This window comes from Scyliorhinus torazame, chromosome 10 (assembly GCF_047496885.1).
Source record: "Scyliorhinus torazame isolate Kashiwa2021f chromosome 10, sScyTor2.1, whole genome shotgun sequence".
NCBI classification, from domain to species: domain Eukaryota; kingdom Metazoa; phylum Chordata; class Chondrichthyes; order Carcharhiniformes; family Scyliorhinidae; genus Scyliorhinus; species Scyliorhinus torazame.
The window spans coordinates 182,823,546-182,845,773 of NC_092716.1; the positions used below are offsets into that span (position 1 = coordinate 182,823,546).

General features: G+C 45.4%; 1 protein-coding gene across 2 annotated transcripts in view; it reads left to right on the top strand.

Annotated features, from left to right (window-relative positions):
* The first annotated feature begins 266 nt into the window (after positions 1-266).
* LOC140384411 (uncharacterized) overlaps positions 267-22,228 on the top strand; it is a 46,452-nt gene continuing 24,490 nt past the window's right edge. The window contains exons 1-4 of one of the 2 annotated variants that reach the window (XM_072466091.1): positions 267-417; positions 7,643-8,005; positions 8,425-8,745; positions 20,823-20,939. In XM_072466091.1, coding sequence (XP_072322192.1) covers positions 354-417; positions 7,643-8,005; positions 8,425-8,745; positions 20,823-20,939 — 865 coding nt within the window. In that variant the 5' untranslated portion in view covers positions 267-353. Of the gene's footprint in view, positions 418-1,267; positions 1,489-7,642; positions 8,006-8,424; positions 8,746-20,822; positions 20,940-22,228 lie in introns of those variants that run through there. The other variant, XM_072466092.1, reaches the window with a different exon arrangement.

Sequence of the window (22,228 nt, forward strand, 5' to 3'; positions counted from 1 at the left end):
GGTTCATTTTGTTTAAATAGATTTAAATTCAGTTGTTTCATGTCAGAGGAATTCGAGAGAACGGTACATAGTCTTATTGAAACAGATGTTGTATGGTGTATATTAGTGTGCTTGACCTGTGTTTTATTTTTGGGGGGGGGGGCGTGATGGTGATGGTGGCTTGGGGATTCCCCTTGACCCAAGTTTTCTTTCCCACTCTCCAGTGGCGGGGGCTGCAAGCCAAGGATGCGCGCGCAGCTCCCAGCGGCTGGCACCCTCCCGGCGAAAGTGAAACTCGGCGGGGTGGAGGCTCTTTTTCATTCTGGGCCCGAGCGAGAGAAACCCGGGACCGGGAGAGGGGGGAGAGGAGGGCCATGGGCCGGACCGGGAACTCGTGGCCGCTTCTGGTCGCGCTGGTGACTTTGGCACGGCTTTCAGGTAAAGGACGGGCGGCGCTCGTTCCGCTGGTGTGAAGCTGGGTTTGCACTTTGGTCGTGGATTTTTCCGCAGGTGTAAATGGACATTGGAGTAGAGCCGGGCCTGATGTACCTTTTTTTGGATTGCGAGTCAATGCAGTTTAGAGCAAATGTAAATTCATTGTTACTGACTTTTTTGTGACCGAAGTAGCTTCACTCCAAAAAACAAGAAGGGGGCAATTCTCTGTCCCTGTTCGCTGTGGACGCAGATCGCGAGAGGGCTATTACCGGATTTGCGCCGGGGAGATCTCACTTTGGGATCGTCTAGAATCCCTACAGTGCAGAAAGAGGCTATTCGGCCCATCGTGTCTACACAGGCCCTCTGAAAGAGCACCCTACCTCGTCCCACCCTCCCGCCATGTCCATAAACCACATGCATTGATCAGTCCAAACCTGTACATCTTTGGGCTGTGGGAGGAAACCCGAGCGTCCGGAGGAAACCCACGCCGACACAAAGAACAAAGAATAAAGAAATGTACAGCACAGGGGAGAACGTGCAAACTCCACACCGAGGGTGACCCGAGGCTGTCATTGAACCCGGGGCCCTGGTGCTGTGAGGGTTCAGTGCTAGCCAGTGTGCTGCTGCCTTGGCCACCCTGATGCTTGCGTGGTGGGTGACCTGCGCTGACCTGACCTATTGCTTTTTCGGACGGGGAGGTTGGTGTTCTTGGGAGGAACTTAGAACAATCATCATTAAAAGCAAAAAAAGTACTAAACAAATTATTGGGATTGAGGGCAGACAAGTCCCCCGAGCCAGAGACCTTCATCCTAGGGTCTTCAAGGAAGTGGCAGCAGAGATGGTGGAATTAATGGTTATAATCCAAAATTCCCTGGATGTGGGAAAGGTTCCAATGGATTGGAAAAATGCTAATGTAAAGCCCTTATTCAAAAAAGGAGGGAGTCCGAATGTAGGCAACTATAGACCAGTTAGTTCAACATGTCATTGGGAAATTGTTGGAATCCATTATTAAGGAAGTAATAACAGGACATTTGGAAAGTCAGAAGAAAATCCATCAGCATGGTTTTATGCAGGGTAAGTCATGTTTGACTAATTTGCTAGAATTCTTTGAAGATGTAACAAGCAAAGTGGATAATGGGAATTCTGTAGATGTAGTATATCTGAACTTCCAGAAGGCATTTGATAAGGTGCCGCACAATGTAAGATGATATGGGATTAGGAACATTTTATTAGCTTGGCTAGAGGACTGGTGATCTAACAGTAGGCAGATGGGTCTTTTTCTGGTTGGCAAGATGTAACTAGTGGGTGCCGAAGGGTTTGGTCCTTGGGCGCCCAACTATTTACAATTGTTTTTGACAAAAGTCCCACATGAGAGATCAGTGTATAAAATTAAAGCACATGGAATTAGGGGTAACGTATTGATAGAAAACTGGTTGACAGATAGGAAACAAAGAGTCAGAATTAGCTGGTCTATTCCAAATGGCAGGCAATTACTAGTGGGTTACCGCAGGGATCGGTGCTAGGGCGTCAGCTATTCACAATGTAAATGATTTAAATGAGGGAACAAAATGAAATCGCTCCAAATTTGCAGACTGCACCAAGTTGGGTGGGAGGGTGAGCTGTGAGGAGGATGCAGAGATCCTTCAGTGTAATTTCGACAAGTTGAGTGAGTGGGAAAATGAATGGCAGATGCAGTATCATTTGAAGAAATGTGAGGTTATCATTTTGGTAGCAAAAACGAGAATGGTCATAAATTAGGGGAGGGGAATGTGCAACGAGACTTCGTGCACAAGTCACTGAAGGTAAGCATGCGGGTACAGCAGGCTGTAAAGAAGGCAAATGGTATGTTGACCTTCATAGCGAGCAGATTAGAGTCCAGAAACAGGGATGTCTTGCTGCAATTATACCGGACCTTGGTGGGGCCCGATTTATATTGTGTGCAGGTTTGGTCTCCTTATCTGAAGATCAGTCTCCTTATCAGCAGGGGCTGGTTTAGCGCAGGGGCTGGTTTAGCGCAGGGCTAAATCACTGGCTTTTTAAGCAGACCAAGGCAGGCCAGCAGCGCAGGTTCAATTCCCGCACCAGCCTCCGCGAACAGGTGCCGGAATGTGGTGACTAGGGGCTTTTCACAGTAACTTCATTTGAAGCCTACTTGTGACAATAAGCGATTTTCATTTCATTTCAAGAGGGATGTTCTTGCGCGAGAGGGAGTGCGGCAAAGGTTACCAGACTGATTCCTGGGAAGGCAGGACTGACTTATGAGGAGAGATTGTATTTTCTGGAGTTCAGAAGAATGAGGGGGGAATCTCCATAGAAACCTATAAAATTCTAAAGGACAAACAGGATAGATGAAAGAAGGATGTTCCCGATGGTGGGTGTGTCCAGAACCAGGGATCAAAGTCTGAGGAAACGTGTTCGACCATTTAGGTCAGATGAGGAGAAATTTCTTCACACCGAGTGATCGGCCTGTGGAATTTGTTACAACAGGACGTAGTTGAGGTGAAAACATTGCATGTTTTCAAGAAGCAATTAGATATATCCTGTTATGGCTTTTTAAAAAAAAAAAAAAAAATGTACCCATTTCATTTTTTTCCAATTTAGGGGCAATTTAGCAAGGCCAATCCACCTACCCTGCACTTCTTTGGGTTGTAGAGGCGAGACCCACGCAAACACTGGGAGAAATGTGCAAACTCCACATGGACAGTGACCCAGAGCCGAGATCGAACCAGGGGCCTCGGCGCCGTGAGGCAGCAGGGCTAACCCACTGCGCCACCCTTGTTATGGCTTTCTTGTGAGATTTAGCAGCCATAGCAGACTCTGGGCTGAATAGCCTAATTCTGCTCCTATTTCTCAAGGCGTTATGGAAGGGATGAATGGCCGCCTCCTCTTTCCTATGTTTCTATGTAATATATTCATGACTTGGGTGTAGGGATAGTAGGCCCAAAGGCAAATTTGCAGATGACACTAAAATACGTGGGATAGTAAGTTGCAATGAGGAAATACAAAATTTACAAATGGATATATGGGAAGGGTGGCATAATGGTAATGTCACTGGACTAGTAAAACTGAGACCAGGGTAATACTCTGGCGATCCAGGATAAAATCTCTCCATTTCAGATGGTGAAAATTCAATATAATTCTGGAATTAAAAGTCTAATGATGACCACAAACCACTGTTGAATGTTGTGAAACCCATCAAGTTAGCTAAGGTTCTTTAGGGAAAGAAATCTGTCGTCCTTACCTGGTCTGGCCTACATGTGATTCCAGACCCACAGCAATGTGATTGACTCTTACCCCCCCCCCCTGATGGGGCAGTTCGGGATGGGCAATAAATGCTGGCCCAGCCTGCAATGCCCACGTTCCATGAACAAATAAAAAAATATATAGATGGGTTAGGTGAGTGGGCCAAAATGTGGCAGATAATGTTTATGTAAGTGTGAGATTATCCATTTCATTGGAAAAATGGAAAGCTTATTATCTAAATGGAGAGGAATTTATATTTATTATCTAAATGGAGAGAAACTTCAGTGTGCTTCGGCGCAGAGGGATTTGGGTGTCCTCGTGAATGAATTGCAGAAAACTGGCATGCAGGTGCAACAGATAATAAGGAAGACAAATGAAATTTTGACCTTTTATAGCTAAAGGAATAGAGTATAAAAGTACGGAAGTGTTGCTATTGTCTACAGTCTTCGGCGAACGTAATGACCTTTTTGTATTTAAGCACCTATTACCTTTATTTCAGGAAAGTATGTCACCACGAGTTATTGCTTAAAATGCGCCACAAATACTGGGGCTGGTTTAGTACAGTGGGCTAAACAGCTGGCTTGTAATGCAGAACAAGGCAGCAGCATGGGTTCAATTCTCGTACCGGCCTCCCCGAACAGGCGCCGGAATGTGACGACTAGGGGCTTTTCACGGTAACTTCATTGAAGCCTACTTGTGACAATTATTATATATGGTATGTGTACAACACTTTCTCTGGAGTTGCTCCATCCTGGGCACAACGTTTTCCTCATGTATATATTGCCTAGGCTATGTCATCTGAAGACTGGGCGGGATGCACCGTCTCGCCAGCTGGCCAATGGGGTTTCCCATTGAGGGCATCCCCCCCCCACCATCGGGAAATCCCCGGGCTGCCGGCGCAGTGGAGAATCCCGACAGCTGGGATCCAGCCAACTGTCTTTGGCTACCTGTGTACCAGTGACAATCAATTCTACATCACCACCATCTCTGATCTCCTCTGCTTCTCTCAGCATGCTTGTCTTGCAATTAGTCATGGGTAGGCTGCAGATTATTCAAATTGGACATCAATAAAGCCAATGCCCCTACCACAGATTCATGTAGCGGTACATTTATCTCAATTGGATCTTATTTTCAACTCCTGTTTTGGGTTGAATCAGACTGTTCACAACTGCAGTGTCCTGTTTGGTTCTGAGCTGAATTTCTGACCCCATTTCTCTCCATTCCAAAGGCTGCCTACTTCCACATCTATAATATTCCCTGTTTCGGCTTGGGCTTAATTTTTATCGAAGCCTCAACTATGCTTTTGTCAACTCCCAGGCTCTACTATTGTCAAAACACTTTACCTGCTCTACACCATCTTTTTTTTTTAATAAATGTTTTTGAACAAAGTATATTATGTACACAAAATTTGAAATGAGATGAAAATCGCTTATTTTTACAAGTAGACTTCAAATGAAGTTACTGTGAAAAGCCCCTAATTTAACTACATAGAAGAGAAGAAAACTAAAGAAAAAAAAAACTGGGACGATATTGTGCACTCGCTCAACAACAGCAAATCTGTACAGTTAGCAATATTATTTTTAATACCTAAGTAGGCACCTGTTTGGGGCGGTGGGGGGAACTGGGGAGGTACATATACATTTGGGTGCTGGAGAAACAATTACATTGGTTCTGTCCAATACAGAAAGGGCAATATGAGAATGGATCTGGTGTTGGTGTTGTTACTTGCTTCTCCTGGACGGTTTTCGCTGCTTGTTGTCATCTCGCGCTCACCTCTGCTTCGGCCATTCGTCCCGTATTTTCCTTGCTCTCTGTTCCTGTGTTTGCCAAGTTTGTTATTGTTTCCCGTGCTCTCCTTCCGGCTATCATTCCCTTGCCTCTTTTCCCCCCCCCCCCCTCCTCTTTTCCTGTGGTTCGCCTTTCTTTTCTCTTAGGTTTAGCTGTTCTCCCGCGCCCCCCCCCCCCCCCCCCTTAACCCTCTTTCTCACGCCTTGGCTACTTCCCCTGATTCTTGGCTACCTGGCTGTTGTTCGTTGGCCACAAACAGGTCCCGGAACAGTTGGGTGAATGGCTCCCATGTTCTGTGGAAGCCGTCGTCTAACCCCCGGATGGCGAATTTGATTTTCTCCATTTGGCGAGATTCTGAGAGGTCGGACAGCCAGTCTGCAGCTTTGGGTGGTGCTGCTGACCATCAGGATTGATTCTACGGTGGATGATCAGGGAGGCAAAGGCACTCTACACCATCTATAAACATCAGCTCACAACAATGCTGGCGTTTCCCCCCCCCCCCCCCCCCCCCCCCAAAAGTGGGAAGTCCCCAATAGGGTTCCCTGGAGGCCCCATACCTGGCAATGCCAATGTCTCTCACCACCTGGAGGACCATACACACCTCTGTGCCGCCGGCATGGTGAGTTTTTGGAAACCAGTAGTGATTCCTGCCGGCATGCTGGAACTTTAGTTAATCCAGAAGCAATGGCATAAAGCCATTTTTTGAATATTAAAATCCAAGCAAATGCATGATAATCAAGGTGGTGCCTTCACTAGGCGTAAAGCTGATTATGTTGCCGGGGGGCTGCGGCGCAGATCTCAAAGTGAGATCTCCCGGTGCAAATCCTGTTATGGTGAGATTTAGCAGCCATAACGGGATATGCATCCCCAGTGGGCAGGGCCAAAAAAGCGCCCTCCTCTTCTCTGTTAAATTTTGACTCTGCTTTTGTGAAGCACTTGGGATGTTATCCTATTCTGAAGGTGTTGTATAAATGCAAGATGTTGTTAAGATGACGGGAAGTATTTTGCTCGTGGGTGTGCTGTGCAAGACCTTTAAGTATTAAAAATCCATAGCATCTTTATGAAGAAATATTAGGAAATCTCCCAATGGAGTTGTTTTGTGAGATGCACATTTATGCTGTGAAAGGAATAACTTTATGGTCATTAATTTACAACAATTGAAAAACTGTAGCACGCTAGCACAGTGGTTAGCACTGGTGCTTCATAGTTCCAGGGTCCCAGGTTCGATTCCCGGCTTGGGTCATTGTGCGGAGTCTGCACGTTCTCCCCGTGTCTGCGTGATTTTCCTCCGGGTGCTCCGGTTTTCGCCCACAAGTCCTGAAAGATGCGCTGATAGGTGGAGAATTTAGAATGTCCAAATTACCTATCAGCGCATCTTTCAGGACTTGTGGGCGAAAACCGGAGCACCCGGAGGAAAATCACGCAGACACGGGGAGAACGTGCAGACTCCGCACAATGACCCAAGCCGGGAATCGAACCTGGGACCCTGGAGCTATGAAGCACCAGTGCTAACCACTATGCTACTGTACTTGTGACAATAATCTTTGTCACAAGTAGGATTACATTAACACTGCAAAGAAGTTACCATGAAAAGCCCCTAGTCGCCACATTCTGGCACCTGTTCGGGTACACAGGTGGAGAATTTAGAATGTCCAAATTACCTGTGTACCCGAACAGGTGCCAGAATGTGGCGACTAGGGGCTTTTCATGGTAACTTCTTTGCAGTGTTAATGTAATCCTACTTGTGACAAAGATTATTGTCACAAGTACAGTAGCATAGTGGTTAGCACAATTGCTTCACAGCTCCAGGGTCCAAGGTTCGATTCCCGGCTTGGGTCACTGTCTGTGCGGAGTCTGCACGTTCTCCCCGTGTGTGCGTGGGTTTCCTCCGGGTGCTCCGGTTTCCTCCTACAGTCCAAAGATGTGCAGGTTAGGTGGACTGGCCATGCTAAATTTCCCTTAGTGTCCAAAATAGCCCTTGGTGTCGGGTGGGGTTACTGGATTATGGGGATAGGGTGGAGGTGTGGGCTTGGGTAGGGTGCTCTTTCCAAGAGCCGGTGCAGACTCGATGGGCTGAATGGCCACCTGCACTGTAAATTATATTATATGATTATTAAAAAAGTGATCATTTTAATTTTGATTTCCCTACTGTTGGATGAATTTTATGTGCTGATAACTTTGGTTTCAATTATTGCAGAGCAAGGTAACCTAATTGTGACAATGAATTCAAGAACTGTGAAAGCCATCGTAAATGAAGATGTTCTCCTCGAATGCCGTGTATCTGGTTATACAAAAGAAATTGACCTTAAAGATGTGGGAATCCAGTGGCTCTTCCAAGCATTAGGCGCACCCGATTCACAAAAACGAGAGATGTATCAATTCACTGGTGGAAAACATACGCCGTATAGAAAAGGAGCAACAATTTTTGATGATGAGTTGAAGAAGGGAATTGCTTCTCTCTTTCTTCCAAGTGTGCAATTTGATGAGGAAGGAGATTTCACTTGTGTTGTTTTTATAACCCCAGATAATGGAATTGGGAAATCATCAATGACTGTTTCGGGTAAGAGTCACGACCGATGATTTCTTTCTTTGCTCATGCAATCTGTTAATTGTTACTGCGTTAAATTTAAAACAGGTCAGTTTGAACTGGTCATGCAAAAGTATTCAACAATATACCACACACCGGTCTGATATCTAAAATCCCACCGCTTCGAGTGCACTTTTTTTTTTTTTTGAATGAATTTTCGTTGAATTAAACATCCTCAAGTGTCTTGTTTCCTTCGGGTAGAATACCGTACGCTTTGCTGATGTACTGCTTTCCCCTACACATTGTATGCCTTTCTCTCGAGTTGTGAGGAAAGGATATTTTCAGCTTTATTGATTTCAATGTGTACCATCATTACATGACCATGCAATGTGAAATAATGAAAAAATATGCTCGTATTAAGCATTAAACATCTGCTATATTGATCTTCACAGCCCTACCAATGGTGAAATTATCCTCACCTGCAATCACAATTGAGAACGGTACAGAGAAGTCAGTGAAGTGTGTCAGTTCTGGCTTTTACCCTGTCTCAATTGAGATGAATTGGAGACAGAAAACAAAAGATGGGGAAAAGATCATTTTGAAACACATCTGCACAGAATCCCCAGTTAAAAATGATGATGGAACCTACAGTGTTTCTAGCCGTTTGAGGTTGCGCCCAACTCTCCAAGACAATGGCAATACTTATATATGCTATGTAAACCACCGATCACTTAGTGGAGCTTTACAATTGACGACACAACTGACTGTAAAAGGTAAGTTTAACATTTTGAAGTAGTTGCACATAAGGTGGGCTTTGTGTTCGAAAATTCAGATACAAAATGAATGGTGTAATTTTACTCTGAGATCACCAAAATGGGAAAAGTTTCTTTCAGTCACATATTTAAAACTGAAAATTTGGTGCTCTTGATTGTTTTCGGCTCCTACCACAATTACCGATCTGAACTAAATGACTCCGGTTGACGGTTTGTGCTTCTGGAATTTGACTAAAAATCTCAATTAAACAGCCTGCCCAAACTGGATGTCAAGTTTGTCATATCAGCAGTGGCTGCTTGACTGATGTGTTTGATATGTTCGATGATAACTATCGGCCATGAAACTTTCTGGAACAAGTTGAGGAGAAAAAAACAAATGTGTAGAGCATTTCAATAGTTCTGATTATATTAAGTCATGGACAGAATTTGTGTTTTATTGTTGTCCTTGATCATAGTGTCTTTTATTTATGAGGTATGTGTATTGTTTTAATCTCAGTGAATTGTTTTGATTTAAATAATTTCCAATATCACACATTTGTAAATTTAAAGATAAATATTATTTATTATCACAATCTTACCCTGAGGTTTTAACACTCTCTCGTTATCAAACAACTCATAGATGAGCTGGGGAAAAATGCAATACAATTACAAGTTGTAATGATTTTAGTCCCTTTGTAGCAGGCCTGTAGTTTTAGCTGAATTGATCTGTAACTGAGTTTAGGTAAAGTGGAGGGTTCTCAATGATCTGTGAGGTTCTTACAGTTGAATTGCCAAGAGGTCATTTGGTGAATTTGAAGTTTGAACAGGTTGGGAGGAAGTTTCCTCCCCCGCATTCAAGAATAGCTTTTTTACCTTGGCTGCAGGTTTGATGTCTTTTCAGATTTTTTTTTTTTTTCCCCCAAAAGTATACTTTATTCATAAAATTCGTAGAAGTATATTGCAAAAAATTTCAAATTGAAATGACAAAGTGCAATAAAATTAATCTGTCCTCCATACATTATATGCCAAGAATTTAATCTTTAGGCAAAACATCACAAATTGAACATAAGTGACATAGAATTCAACTTTTTCTATGCGGCATGTTCCACTCTGAGGTCCTTCAATACAATGTCAATACTCCTGATGTATGTTCTTTGTCAGGCATATCGCCCAAGAGGTTTAATAAAGTTTCCAATCCCTCCGTGTACTATGGCTGAAAGGCCTTGGACAACAAACTTTCCCCACTGTGTCTCTGCAGTGGCTGCCCCAAGCTCGTAGTCCTGGCCCTTAGATTGTGCAGTCTGCAATACTTGGTTGAGGACAACTCTTGCACTTTAAGACAGCAAATTCCAGGCTGGCCAATGAGTGTCTTTCACCAAGTTGATGGTTTTACAAATGCAGCTGATGTTTACCTTGGTGTGCGTTCCTGGGAACAGCCCATAGAGCACCGGGTCCTGTGTCAGAGATCTGCTCAGGAAAAACCTCAACATAAACCTCTGCATCTTTCTCCAAACCTTGTTTGCAAAGGCACATTCCACAAGGAAGTAGACTATCTCTTTCCCCATCACAGTCATTTTACGATGGTGTACTCAGGCAGATTTTTTCAAGGTAGTTCTCATCAGACTAACTTCTCCTGTTACTTTCAAACATACTTAAGTGACTGCTCATCCTCATCTAACCGTACTTGATCTAACCTGGATTTAATTCTTGGATGTAACTTTGGTGTTTATCTTGAGCTACGGTATCCTGTGACTGTATTTCTGGTTTCCTAGCCAGGGCAAACAACCTCTAGGTCTACCCTGTTAAGTCCTTTCAGAATCTTGCATGTTTTAATAAGATCACCTTGAACTCCAAAGAATATGGGCCCAATTTACTCCTCATTGGAATGCATTCCAGACAAGTGAAGCTTTGCTGCATTGCCCACAATATAATTATATCTTTCCATAAACATGGAGACCAAAACTGCACACCGTATTCCAGGTGAGTTCTCACCAAAACACTGTACAATTGTGGCAAGATTTCTTTATTCATGTACTCCAATCCCCCTGCAATAAAGGCCAACATGCTATTTGCCTTTCCAATTACTTGCTGAACCTGCACATGTGTTCCATATACGAGTAAACCCAAGTCCTTCTGAACATCAACATTTACAAGTTTCACACCTTTTTAAAAAAAAAAAAATAAATAAATAAATTTTAAATCCTGTTTTTCTATTCTTACAGCCAAACTGAATAACTATACATTAGTTCACGTTACACCATCTGCCACCTTGTTGCCCACTCACTTAACCTGCCTATAACTCATTGCAGCCTCTTTGTGAGCTCCTCACAATTTACATTCCTGGCCAGTTGAAACTGCAATCTCTTCAGACCAGCTCCCTTGCCCAGAGGGTTCACTGCAAATACCTCTTGCCAGCGTTCAATCTATATCCTGAAATGGAACCAAACTTTCTTTGCACCTCCATTATCTTTCCCACAGTAAAGAGGGTGTCCATAATATACAACAGTAAATCGTCCGGGTAAAGGGACACCAGATGCTTCCTACGTCCCCTCTCTATGCACTTGCACCTGGTCGATGTGCGATAGCCAATGGCTCAATTGCCAAGACCCAAAGCCAAACCACTCCAGTACCTCTCAAATTTACCCCCACTCCACCCAGTCGAACGCTTTCCATGTGTCCATTGCCATGGGAGTGTCCCTTTTGTGTCGTCACATGGCTTCAGTGATGTCATTTGTGTGGGTGGAGCTGGGCTGTGGCTCTGAGTTTTTTTGCTTTGAGTTTTCGACTGGTTTGAACTGGTTGAAAGAAGTATATTTCTCTGTCTGCATTTTAAAAGCTGTTCCAGTCTGCTTGGTAACTTAAAGAGATAATTGCTTTCTGGAAGGGATTCAAATCTGCTGTTTGAAAAGTGGAATAGAGTATCAACAACAACAGTCCTATACCAGTGAGAATGCCGTGTGCTGGGCCACGCCTTTGAAAAGGGGTTTCTGGTTTTACTTGGAATTTGTTATTGAATTGGAACAGTTAAGGGGGAATTCAGTAATGGTTATACATAGATTACTGTAGCTGTGTGGGATAGTTATGTTTGTAATTGATAACTCTTGCTGTGTGTTTATACAAATGTTAACTAAGTTCTTAGAATAAAGCTTGTTTTTTGATTAAAAGCACCTAAAAAGTCCATTGAATAACACCCTGAAGGGCAGGCTCTTGTGCTCATCCTAACCAAAATCAATAAAAGGTTAAAGGTCAGGTGGACTCCGTAATACATTTTGGAGTTGTTAAACCCTGGCCCATAACACCATGGGGATGTTTACCTCCGGTTCAAACTTCAATGAGGGCAAGAGCATCACATTCAGATGCCTCCTAATGTTGGCTGCCAATTGCCGAGCCTTAACAAATCCCATCTAATCCTCAGGAATTAACCCCAGCAGGCACCTCTCCAAACGAGTCGCCAACACCTTCGGCAACAGCTTTGTGTCTGCATTCAACTGAGAGGCTGACTGACCCACACTCCATGGGATCTTTATTTCTACTTCAGAACCAGGGTCCCATGTTTGATTCCCGGCTGGGTCACTGTCTGCGGAGTTTGCACGTTCTCCCCGTGTGTGCGTGGGTTTCCTCCGGGTGGTCCGGTTTCCTCCCACAGTCCAAAGATGTGCAGGTTAGGTGGATTGGCCATGCTAAATTGCCCTTAGTGTCCAAAATTGCCCTTAGTGTTGGGTGCGGTTACTAGGTTATGGGGATAGGGTGGGGGTGTGGGCTTGGGTACGGTGCTCTTTCAAAAAGCCGGTGCAGACTCGATGGGCCGAATGGCCTCCTTCTGCACTGTAAATTCTATAATTAAGGAAATGGAAACCTGCATCAGTGTGGCTGGCCGTTCCACCTGAGACAGTGAATTGTTGAGCATGTAAGCATGTCCAACAGATGTGGCGCCAGTTTTGTTGCAAATCTTTAATAAAATTCCACGGGAATCCGTCTGGGCCCTTCCCAGACTACCTCTAAGATACACTTCATAATTTCTCCAGCCCACGCGGTGCCTCCAGGTCTCCCCCCCCCCCCCCCCCCTCTCTCTTCCCCCCCCCCCCCCCCCCCCCCCCCAAACCCAATAAACGGCTGGTCTTCTCCCCAAACTCGTAAAAAGTCCCTCTTGCATGACAAAGCCGTCTAACTGCTTTCCCGTCAACACCAACCTGAACTTCACCTGTAGCTTCTTCCCCTCTGCCAACAACTCTACTGTTGGGGTATCAGTGTATTGACGGTCCACTGCTAAATTATATATTTTTTGTTTGTTCATGGGATGTGGGCAACGAAGATTGGGCCAGCATTTATTGCCCATCCCTAATTGCCCTTGAAGACGCAGTTAAGAGTCAAGGGGCATTTAAGAGTCAATATGGAGTTACATGTAGGCCAGATCAGGTAAGGATGGCAGATTTTCTTCCCAAAGGGACATTAGTGAACCAGATGCTATTTTACGACAATTGACCATGGCTTCATGGTCATCAATAGACTTTTAATTCCAGATTTTTATTAAATTCAAATTTCACCATCTACCGTGACAGGATTTGCACCTGGGACCCCAGAGCATTACTCTGGGTCTTTGGGTTTACTAGTCCAGTGACAATACCACTATGCCACTGCCTCCCCACAATAGGCTCCACCAATCCCTGCCACTCTACCCTCCCTTGACTTGTTCCCGTGAGATTTAATCAAAATTAACTCTTCCTTAATAACCACCTTTAATGCCTCCCAGAGCGTGGAAGATGAGAATTCCTCATTCTTTAGGTCCAAATAGCGTAAGCTATCCTCTCTCAGGCTTTAAATGTGAGCAATATCCAGCCTCCATGGGGCCGCTGAGCACAGCTCTCCTCCAAACACAAACCCACATAGTGCACAGCGTGATCAGATGTGACAATTGCCAATTACTCTGCCCCCACCACCCCAGGGAGCAACGGCTTACCCACGACAAAGAAGTCAATGCGAGAGTAGACTCTGTACATCTGAAAAGAGGGGGAACAACTCTTTCTCACTCGGGTATTAGACTCTCCACCAGTCCGGCTCTCTTTCCTCCCCCGGCTCTATAAACACTCGTAGCTCCTTCGTCACCCCAGATGTCTTCATGTATGGCCTCTCTACCCCCACCCTCTTCTCCCAATGGTCAGCTGATGTGAATCCAGGTCTGGGATGACTGCCAACACCCTCTTAATAAAATTTGTGTCCTCCCAGTATACATTCACCAAACCGGGAGTCCCCCCAACGCCCCATTCCCCCTGAATCTGCCACTATATTACCACTGCAAAAGCCACCATCCTATTAATCAAAACCATAGTTCCCCCTTGTGCACGCATCAAAGCTCAAATGGAATACCTGTAACATCCACCTCTTCCTCGGCCTTGTCTGATCCCAATTAACTGGCCCATTTAGACCCGTTACATTCCATGTGACGAGCCTGGTTGGGGGGCCACTGCCGTCCTCCCCACAAATCTATTGGCCATATCCCAACAGTACGGAAGACCGACATGGCCCCACCCCTCCTTGCTGGCTCGACGCCCACCCAAGATGGCTGCCACCACCCTCACACCAGTATCGCAACAAAGAGATCTTCATTAGCAAACCCCCCCCCCCCCCGAACACCAAACAAACAACCCAATCCTCTCTCATCGGCCTGTCCCCTCCCTCACCCCAGACAAATAAACCCAACTACCTCCGGCTCGTTGCCTCCATGAACAAAGGAAACAAAGTCCCCCGTCCCCCCCAAGCCACCAGATAACCAGCTGCGGCTCCCTCCCCACTTCTCTGTTAGCAGGGTGACCCCCACCTGGGGAAAATGCAAGTTATAGATTCAGTAATTCCACAAACGGGTGACCCACAGGCAGGCCGGGTACACCACTCCGAACCGCACTCTGCTCTTATAAAGAGCCACCTTGACCGTATTGAACCCCATTCGCCTTTTCGCCAATTCTGCCCCAACTTCCTGGTAAATTCTGACGGTGTGACCCTCCCATCTGCATTCTCGTGTTTCCTTTGTCCACCTCAAGATCTTTTCCTTGCCCAAGTATCTGTGGAGTCGCACTGTGATCGCCTGTGGCAGCTCCCCAGATCTGGGTTTCTGTCGCAATGACCAGTGGGCACAATCCGCTTCGCGAAAACCTCTTCCACCACCAGCTTCCCAAACATCTTTGCCACATAGTCCGTGGCATTTGTGCCTTCTATGGCCTCCAGCAGCCCAACAATCCTCAAATTTTGGTGTCGGGAACGATACTCCAGGTGGTCGGCCTTGGCCTTGGTGGTCATCTCTGTTTCCAAGGAGGCGATCCGATCATCATGATCTGAGACCATTTCCTCTACCTTCTGGATCCTTGAACCTTGCGCCTCCAACTGTTGTTCCACCCTGTCCCGAGCTGCCCGAATTGGCTCAGTCACCTTTGGCATATCGCCCGCGACCGCCAGGCTCTGCTTCCGAAACTCCACAGCCAAAAGTTTCACCAGCCCCTCAGTTGTCCACAGAGGGCAAGAACAATGCAGAGACCTCTGCCATTTTCTCCCCTCCTGCTCCACGCAGGCCTTCAGAGTCCGAAGAGGATCTCTTACTCAACTTATTCCTCGTGTTGTTGCCTGCAGCTAGCCCACTCCAGAGGAGGAACCCAAACTCATCGCTATTTCATTGCTCTACCCGAACAGCCCCTGTTAAGCCGGCAAAAAGGGATTAAAAACTGCATCCCCAAGCAGGAGTCACCTTGTGTGCTCTCACTTCATGGCTGCGACTGGAAGTCTATTAAATTTAAATCTTAGTAAAGGGCTTCCCAACCACATGGTCTCTCCTCAGTGAATATCCGGGTATTTAAAAACTGGTTTCAGATGAGGGGAACCGTTGAGTGGTGCCTATGTAAAAACAGCTCTTGGGGAGACAGACATGCCTGTGCCTGCCCCTGCCTCTGGCAGTGCTGGGGGGCAGCATCATGGAATGGGGTTGTTGGCTGGTGGGCTGAAGACTATGACGCGTGGGAGAATGCTAACAATGCCCCTGACTAGTGATTGTGGGAATTATGGAGGAGAACCCAGGATACTTTTGTTGTTGTGGGGAGGAGTGTGGAGAGACCCAGTATTTCCGGAGTTGTGGGGATGGGTGTGGTTGCCCCGTGTTTGTGGAGGGAGGGAGGGGGGGGTGGGGTGGAGGGGAGAGTTTATTTTTTAGCACAGATTGGGACGCCCTTCGGCTTTTCTGTGCACTGTCAGAAAATATGGTCTGAAAACTCGGCTGTGCACTTAGAGAAAGACACCAATTTTCAGTCAAGGCCTGACACCTTTGTCTCAAAAGATATTGGTAACAAATGGCCTAAATGGTTAAAACCAAGTTTGAAGGCAAAGCCTTCAGTCCAAGTGTGATGTCTGAAGATAAGCTCTTGAATTTGTACGGTGGTTGGGTCTCTTGCTGTGCTATCAGTACTCATGGGGCCCTGGAAACCTCTTTTTTAAAAAAAAAAAAAGAAGCACTGAAAACAGAACCCATTTTAGCTCCTTTTAGAAGTCCAAAGGGTTAATATGTCTGCAAATGTCTCTAATATCTGTAAAATTAGGAAGTTAAATTTCAGTAATGTCGAAAATATGTGAATTTCGGAATATGGAAGTTGTGTGTTGAATTTTTAAAGCAGCTGTTAGGAGAAAGAATTTACTTCCCTGCTTGTTTTCCTAAGGGCTGGAGCAGATCATTCTCAAATGCGCACAATTGCGTCTTTAACTTTTTATTTTGAACAGATCTCTGATCAGAACATCCAAACTCCATTTTAAATTTGCTTTTTAAAAAAAAAAGAGTTTTTTTTTCCCACTTTGCCCCAACTTTGAAACATTTTGATATCACAACATTTTCTAGGCAGTTTCTCACCCAAGATTATTTTTTTTTTTTTGGTACAACCAGTATTTTAAGACTAAAATAGTTTAAAAAGACGACACTATAACCATACAGACAAACAGTAGAAAAGAAACATCTCAATCTAACCCCCAAAAAGGAGTCCATTCTGGGTGGGATCTGTTATCTAATGGCACTCTCTTTTTTTTATTTTTGGAGGGGGGGGGGCCTCAATGGGAAACACCCTAGTTTGTATTTCCTGCACTGAGGAACTCAAATCAACATCTGACATGTGGGAGGCTTTCAAATGCCAGGTGAAAGGAATTCAGGACCAGCATGTTCCTGTGAGGAAGAACGATAAATACGGCAAATTGCAGGAACCTTTGGTAACGAGTGATATTGTAGGTCTCGTCAAATAGAAAAAGGAGGCATTTGTCAGGGCTAGAAGACTGGGAACAGCCTAAGCCTGTGTGGAATATAAGGAAAGTAGGAAGGAACTTGAGCAAGGAGTCAGGAGGGCTAAAAGGGGTCACGAAAGTCATTGGCAAATAGGGTTAAGGAAAATCCCAAGGCTTTTTACACGTACATAAAAAGCAAGAGGGTAGCCAGGGAAAGGGTTGGTCCACTGAAGGACAGGGGAGGGAATCTATATGTGGAGCCAGAGGAAATGGGCGAGGTACTAAATGAATACTTTGCATCAGTATTCACCAAAGAGAAGGAATTGGTGGATGTTGAGTCTGGAGAAGGGGGTGTAGATAGCCTGGGTCACATTGAGATCCAAAAAGACAAGGTGTTGGGCGTTTAAAAAATATTAAGGTGGGTAAGTCCCCAGGGCCTGATTGGATCTACCCCAGAATACTGAAGGAGGCTGGAGAGGAAATTGCTGAGGCCTTGACAGAAATCTTCGGATCCTCACTGTCTTCAGGGAACAGTGCTGTTCCTTTGTTTAAGAAGGGTAGCAAGGATAATCCAGGGAACTACAGGCCGGTGAGCCTTGGGTTGTTGGTAGGGAAATTACTGGAGAGAATTCTTCGAGACAGGACCTACCCCCTTTTGGAAGCAAGTGGGAGTATTAGCGAGAGGCAGCACGGTTTTGTGAATGGGAGGTCGTGTCTCACTAACTTGATAGAGTTTTTCGAGGAGGTCACAAAGATGGTTGATGCAGGTAGGGCAGTGGATGTTGTCTATATGGACTTCAATAAGGCCTTTGACAAGGTCCCTCATGGCAGACTGGTACAAAAGGTGAAGTCACACTGGATCAGCGGTGAGCTGACAAGATGGATACAGAACTGGCTAGGTCATAGAAGGTAGAGAGTAGCAATGGAAGGGTGCTTTTCTGATTGGAGGGCTGTGACTAGTGGTGTTCCACAGGGATCAGTGCTAGGACCTTTGCTGTTCGTAGTATATATAAATGATTTGGAGGAAAATGTAACTGGTCTGATTGGTAAGTTTGCGGACAACACAAAGGTTGGTGGAATTGCGGATGAGCGATGAGGACTGTCAGAGGATACAGCAGGAATTAGATCGTTTGGAGACTTGGGCGGAGAGTTGGTAGATGGAGCTTAATCCGGACAAATGTGAGGTAATGCATTTTGGAAAGTCTAACACAGGTAGGGAATATACAGTGAATGTTAGAGCACTCAAGAGTATTGACAGTCAGAGAGATCTAGGTGTACAGGTCCATAGGTCACTGAAAGGGGCAACACAGGTGGAGAAGGTAGTCAAGAAGGCATATGTCATGCTTGCCTTCATTGGTTGGGGCATTGAGTATAAGAATTGGCAAGTCATGTTGCAGCTGTTTGGAACCTTAGTTAGGCCACACTTGGAGTATAGTGTTCAATTCTGGTCGCCACACTACCAGAAGGATGTGGAGGCTTTAGACTGGGTGCAGAAGAGATTTACCAGGATGTTGCCTGGTATGGAGGGCATTAGCTATGAGGAGAGGTTGAATTAACTCGGTTTGTTCTCACTGGAACGACGGAGGTTGAGGGGCGACCTGATTAGAGGTCTACAAAACTATGAGGGGCATAGACAGAATGGAGTCAGAGACTTATTCCCAGGGTAGAGGGATCAATTACTAGGGGGCATTGGTTTAAGGTGCGAGGGGCAAGGTTTAGAGTAGATGTACAAGGCAAGCGACCTGATTAGAGGTCTACAAAACTATGAGGGGCATAGACAGAGTGGATAATCAGAGACTTTTTCCCAGGGTAGAGGGGTCAATTACTAGGGGAGATGTACGAGGCAAGTTTTTAAAACCGAGGGTAGTGGGTGCCTGGAACTCGCTGCCAGAGAAGGTGGTGGAAGCAGGGACGATAGTGACATTTAAGGGGTAGAAGATTTGAGTTTAGACGGGCAGCATGGTCGGCGCAGGCTTGTTCCTGTGCTGTACTTTTCTTTGTTCTTTGCAGGAAGAGAGATGGTGCCCTGGACCCTCCCAATGCCCCAACTCTGGGTGGGGGGGTGGGTTCCCCAAGCCATCCCGCACCCAACCTCATATGGGCAGGGCACCCCCGCACAGACAAAATGTCACCTGGGCACCTTGGGACTGCCAACCTGGCAGCACTCCAGGCTGGCAGTGCAAAGGTGCCCAGGTGGCATCAACCGGGCCAGAGTGCCAGCCCGCCCTGATAAGAACCAACTGGAGGTCTCCGATCATCTAGGCAAAGTCGGTAAATCCTGGGTGCTGGTTCACTCTGGCGTTGGCAGAGTTAAGAGAGCTTTTAAGTTCATTTAACTCTGCACCTCTGGGTCCCGCCCATTGTGGGATCCAGATCACGACATCCTGTTAAATCTCGCGAGGCATAACAACCGTTGGGAATCCCGGAAGAGGCCGCTTGCAGGATCTACCAGCTGCACCCCGTCCCGATTCCGGCAGGACGCAGCCGGTAATCGAGCCCATAACCTTTCCCATAGCTCTTTTGTTTACACTTTTAAACAGTTTTAACGTTCCTTTGCGCACTATTCAATCAAAGGTGAAAGGAGCGGTCTTTAATTAGCATTTTAGCATTTCTCCTTTAACTCTTTGAGTCGAACGCTTTTCAAAGTTCAAATTTGATTTTGAGTCTGCTCTTGCTCCTCCTGTCTTGCTGGGTCCACTTCCACATTCAGTCAATGGCCATCCTCTCTTTCCATCAGTTCCAACATCAGATTCAGTGATCATGTTGCTGAACGTCACTAATCTGCCCACAGATGTGGCTCTAAATTTCCTTTTGCTTGCTACTTTCTCGACCCTATTTCCACACTGACCTCTCTGTCTTTAACCTTTTATATTGTTTTAGTGAAGCTCAAGATCAGCTCAACAAGAGCACCGTACCACTCATCAATCCTTTGACCTTAAAATTGACTTTACTAACTGATTTTACTCCCATTTTCTTGTCAGGAGGCACTGGCGATTGTGGTGGATGTGCTTGCATTTCCAGGTTAGAAAGTGCTCTATTGGCAGGCAGCCTGCGTTATTGGTGTTAACCTGCTTTTATTCTTTTGACAGGTTCTTGGGATGTGGACTTTACTCCGTTTTATCAGTTTTCTGTGCTGTAATTCGGTCTGTTTAACCTCCCTCAGCTGTTTACGCGAACTCTATGTAATGTATAGTCCTTGTTCTTTATAATATATCTTCGGCTTCCTTTTGTCTCATTATTGGATGTTCCTTTTCGTTATTTGTTTGTCACGTTCTTTTATTTAATGTTTTGGTACAATTCTGTGATCTCTTGAACTTCTGATTCAATAATGGGGTCGGCAGTTGTTTAAAAAAAGTTTCCCCCATTGCATGACTGCCTGTCTCGACATTGATAATGATTCAGCACCCAAAAAAGGAACTTCACTGTTCTCTCTCCACTGATATGAATGCTTGTAGCATTTCCTGTTTTGAATTCTGGTATCTGCCCATTTGTTGTTTACTTTTAATTGGTGTGACTTACTGTTGTGCAGTGTACAATGAGTTAAGGCAGCTACTTCACAGTAACGTTTTCATTTCATGAAAGTATGGTGTAGATTTTAATCCTCAACTTCTAGAGCTCAAGTAAAATCAAATCCTGAAATTATGCAAAGGCTGTCTAACATTTGAGGGGTATAGATTAATGTTAAGCAGAACTCTGAGGAACCTTTAACATGAAATGCTAAACTTTCTCGATTAACTTGCTGCCCATTTTAGTTTTGATGGTTGAATATAAACCATTGCTTAGGAATAAGTCTTAATTTGCAGATATTGCTCCATTTGTCTACTTACAATTGAAATAAATGTTTATTTTATCTACAGAGCCCGAAGTTGTAATACCAGCGGGGATAATAACTATATGTGTATTTGTTAGCACACTGATGTGTACAGCACTCGTTGGCATTGGATTTTTAGTGTATTTGAAGTATCTCAAAAAAGGTAAAATATCTTTCACTTTGGAAATACAAGAAGTATAAATGATTATTCTTGATCTGCACTGAGATGGCTCACCTCTGTTGGAGTTTTTCGCTCGTAACTTCCTGGCTCCCCAGCGTTAGTATTTGGGGATACCCAAAGATGCGCCTCCTTTTGCCATTTCAAAGAAATGGTCCTTAGAGTTATGAGTAACCCTCAGCTTCGCCGGGTAGACCACCCACACATCGCTCTTGTAAAGTGCTGCCTTTGCTCTGTTAAGGGCTGTGCGCCTTCTCACCCGTTCCACTGTGACGTCCTGATATATTTGAATACCACTACCTTACCACCTGACCTCCGGATTCTCCATCTCAAGACCTTCTCCTTTGTCTAATAGCTGTGAAAACAGACGATCACAGCTCTTAGTGGATCATTTGCCCTTGGCTTCAGCCAGGGCGACGAGTGAGCACTATCTAGCTCAAAAGGGGAGGTATTATTCTCCTCCTCAGCAGTTTTGCGAACATTCCCGAAAAATACTCTCGTCAGCCTTGGGCCCTTCAGCCCCTCGGGCAGCCCCATGATCTGAAGATTCTGCCCCATGACCTGTTCTCCAGATCCTCCACCTAGGCTCTCAGCCCTTTATTACTGTCCTCCACTTTAACTCCTTTTACAGCATGGCGAGCTAGTCGTGTGTGCCGTGAAAATGTCTCCTCCACCCCCTTCAACACCTCCCCATGCTCCCCCACCGTCATTCCAAGAGCCTCCTTTATCTGAGCCAGAGTATCTTCCACCAATTGTTTGAGCGTTTCCGTCATCTCCTTACCATGCTGCTCGAAATGCTTAGCAAACTGCCTCGCAAATTGCACCGCCATCACCTCAGCCAGCATATCCACCAAAATTGGTGCAGCCCCATCCGGCGAGCTTGCTCCTGCCATCTTGCCTCCCACAGAACTCCGCACCATGCTGGGGGCCTGCTGGCGGACTAGTGCTTGTTCCTTTTTGTGCTGTATTCTTTTGTTGCGATTTCAACATCTTCTAGCACACACTACTTTATTGGAGACATGCCCCCCCCCCACCCCACCCCGCCAAAACTGGGTGAAAAGGGCCAAAAAACTAACACTCTGGCAGGAGCCACCCAACATGCGACCTTCATCTACATGTCATCACTCAAAGTTTCTTAATCACTTCATCTTTATCTCTGCCTTTGATTGGTTTGTGTTGATCTGTGTCTATCCACCACGCTCTGCTTGTCTTTCGCATACATGGGGCGAAATTCTCCGATATCGGCGCGATGTCCGCCGACTGGCGTCCAAAAT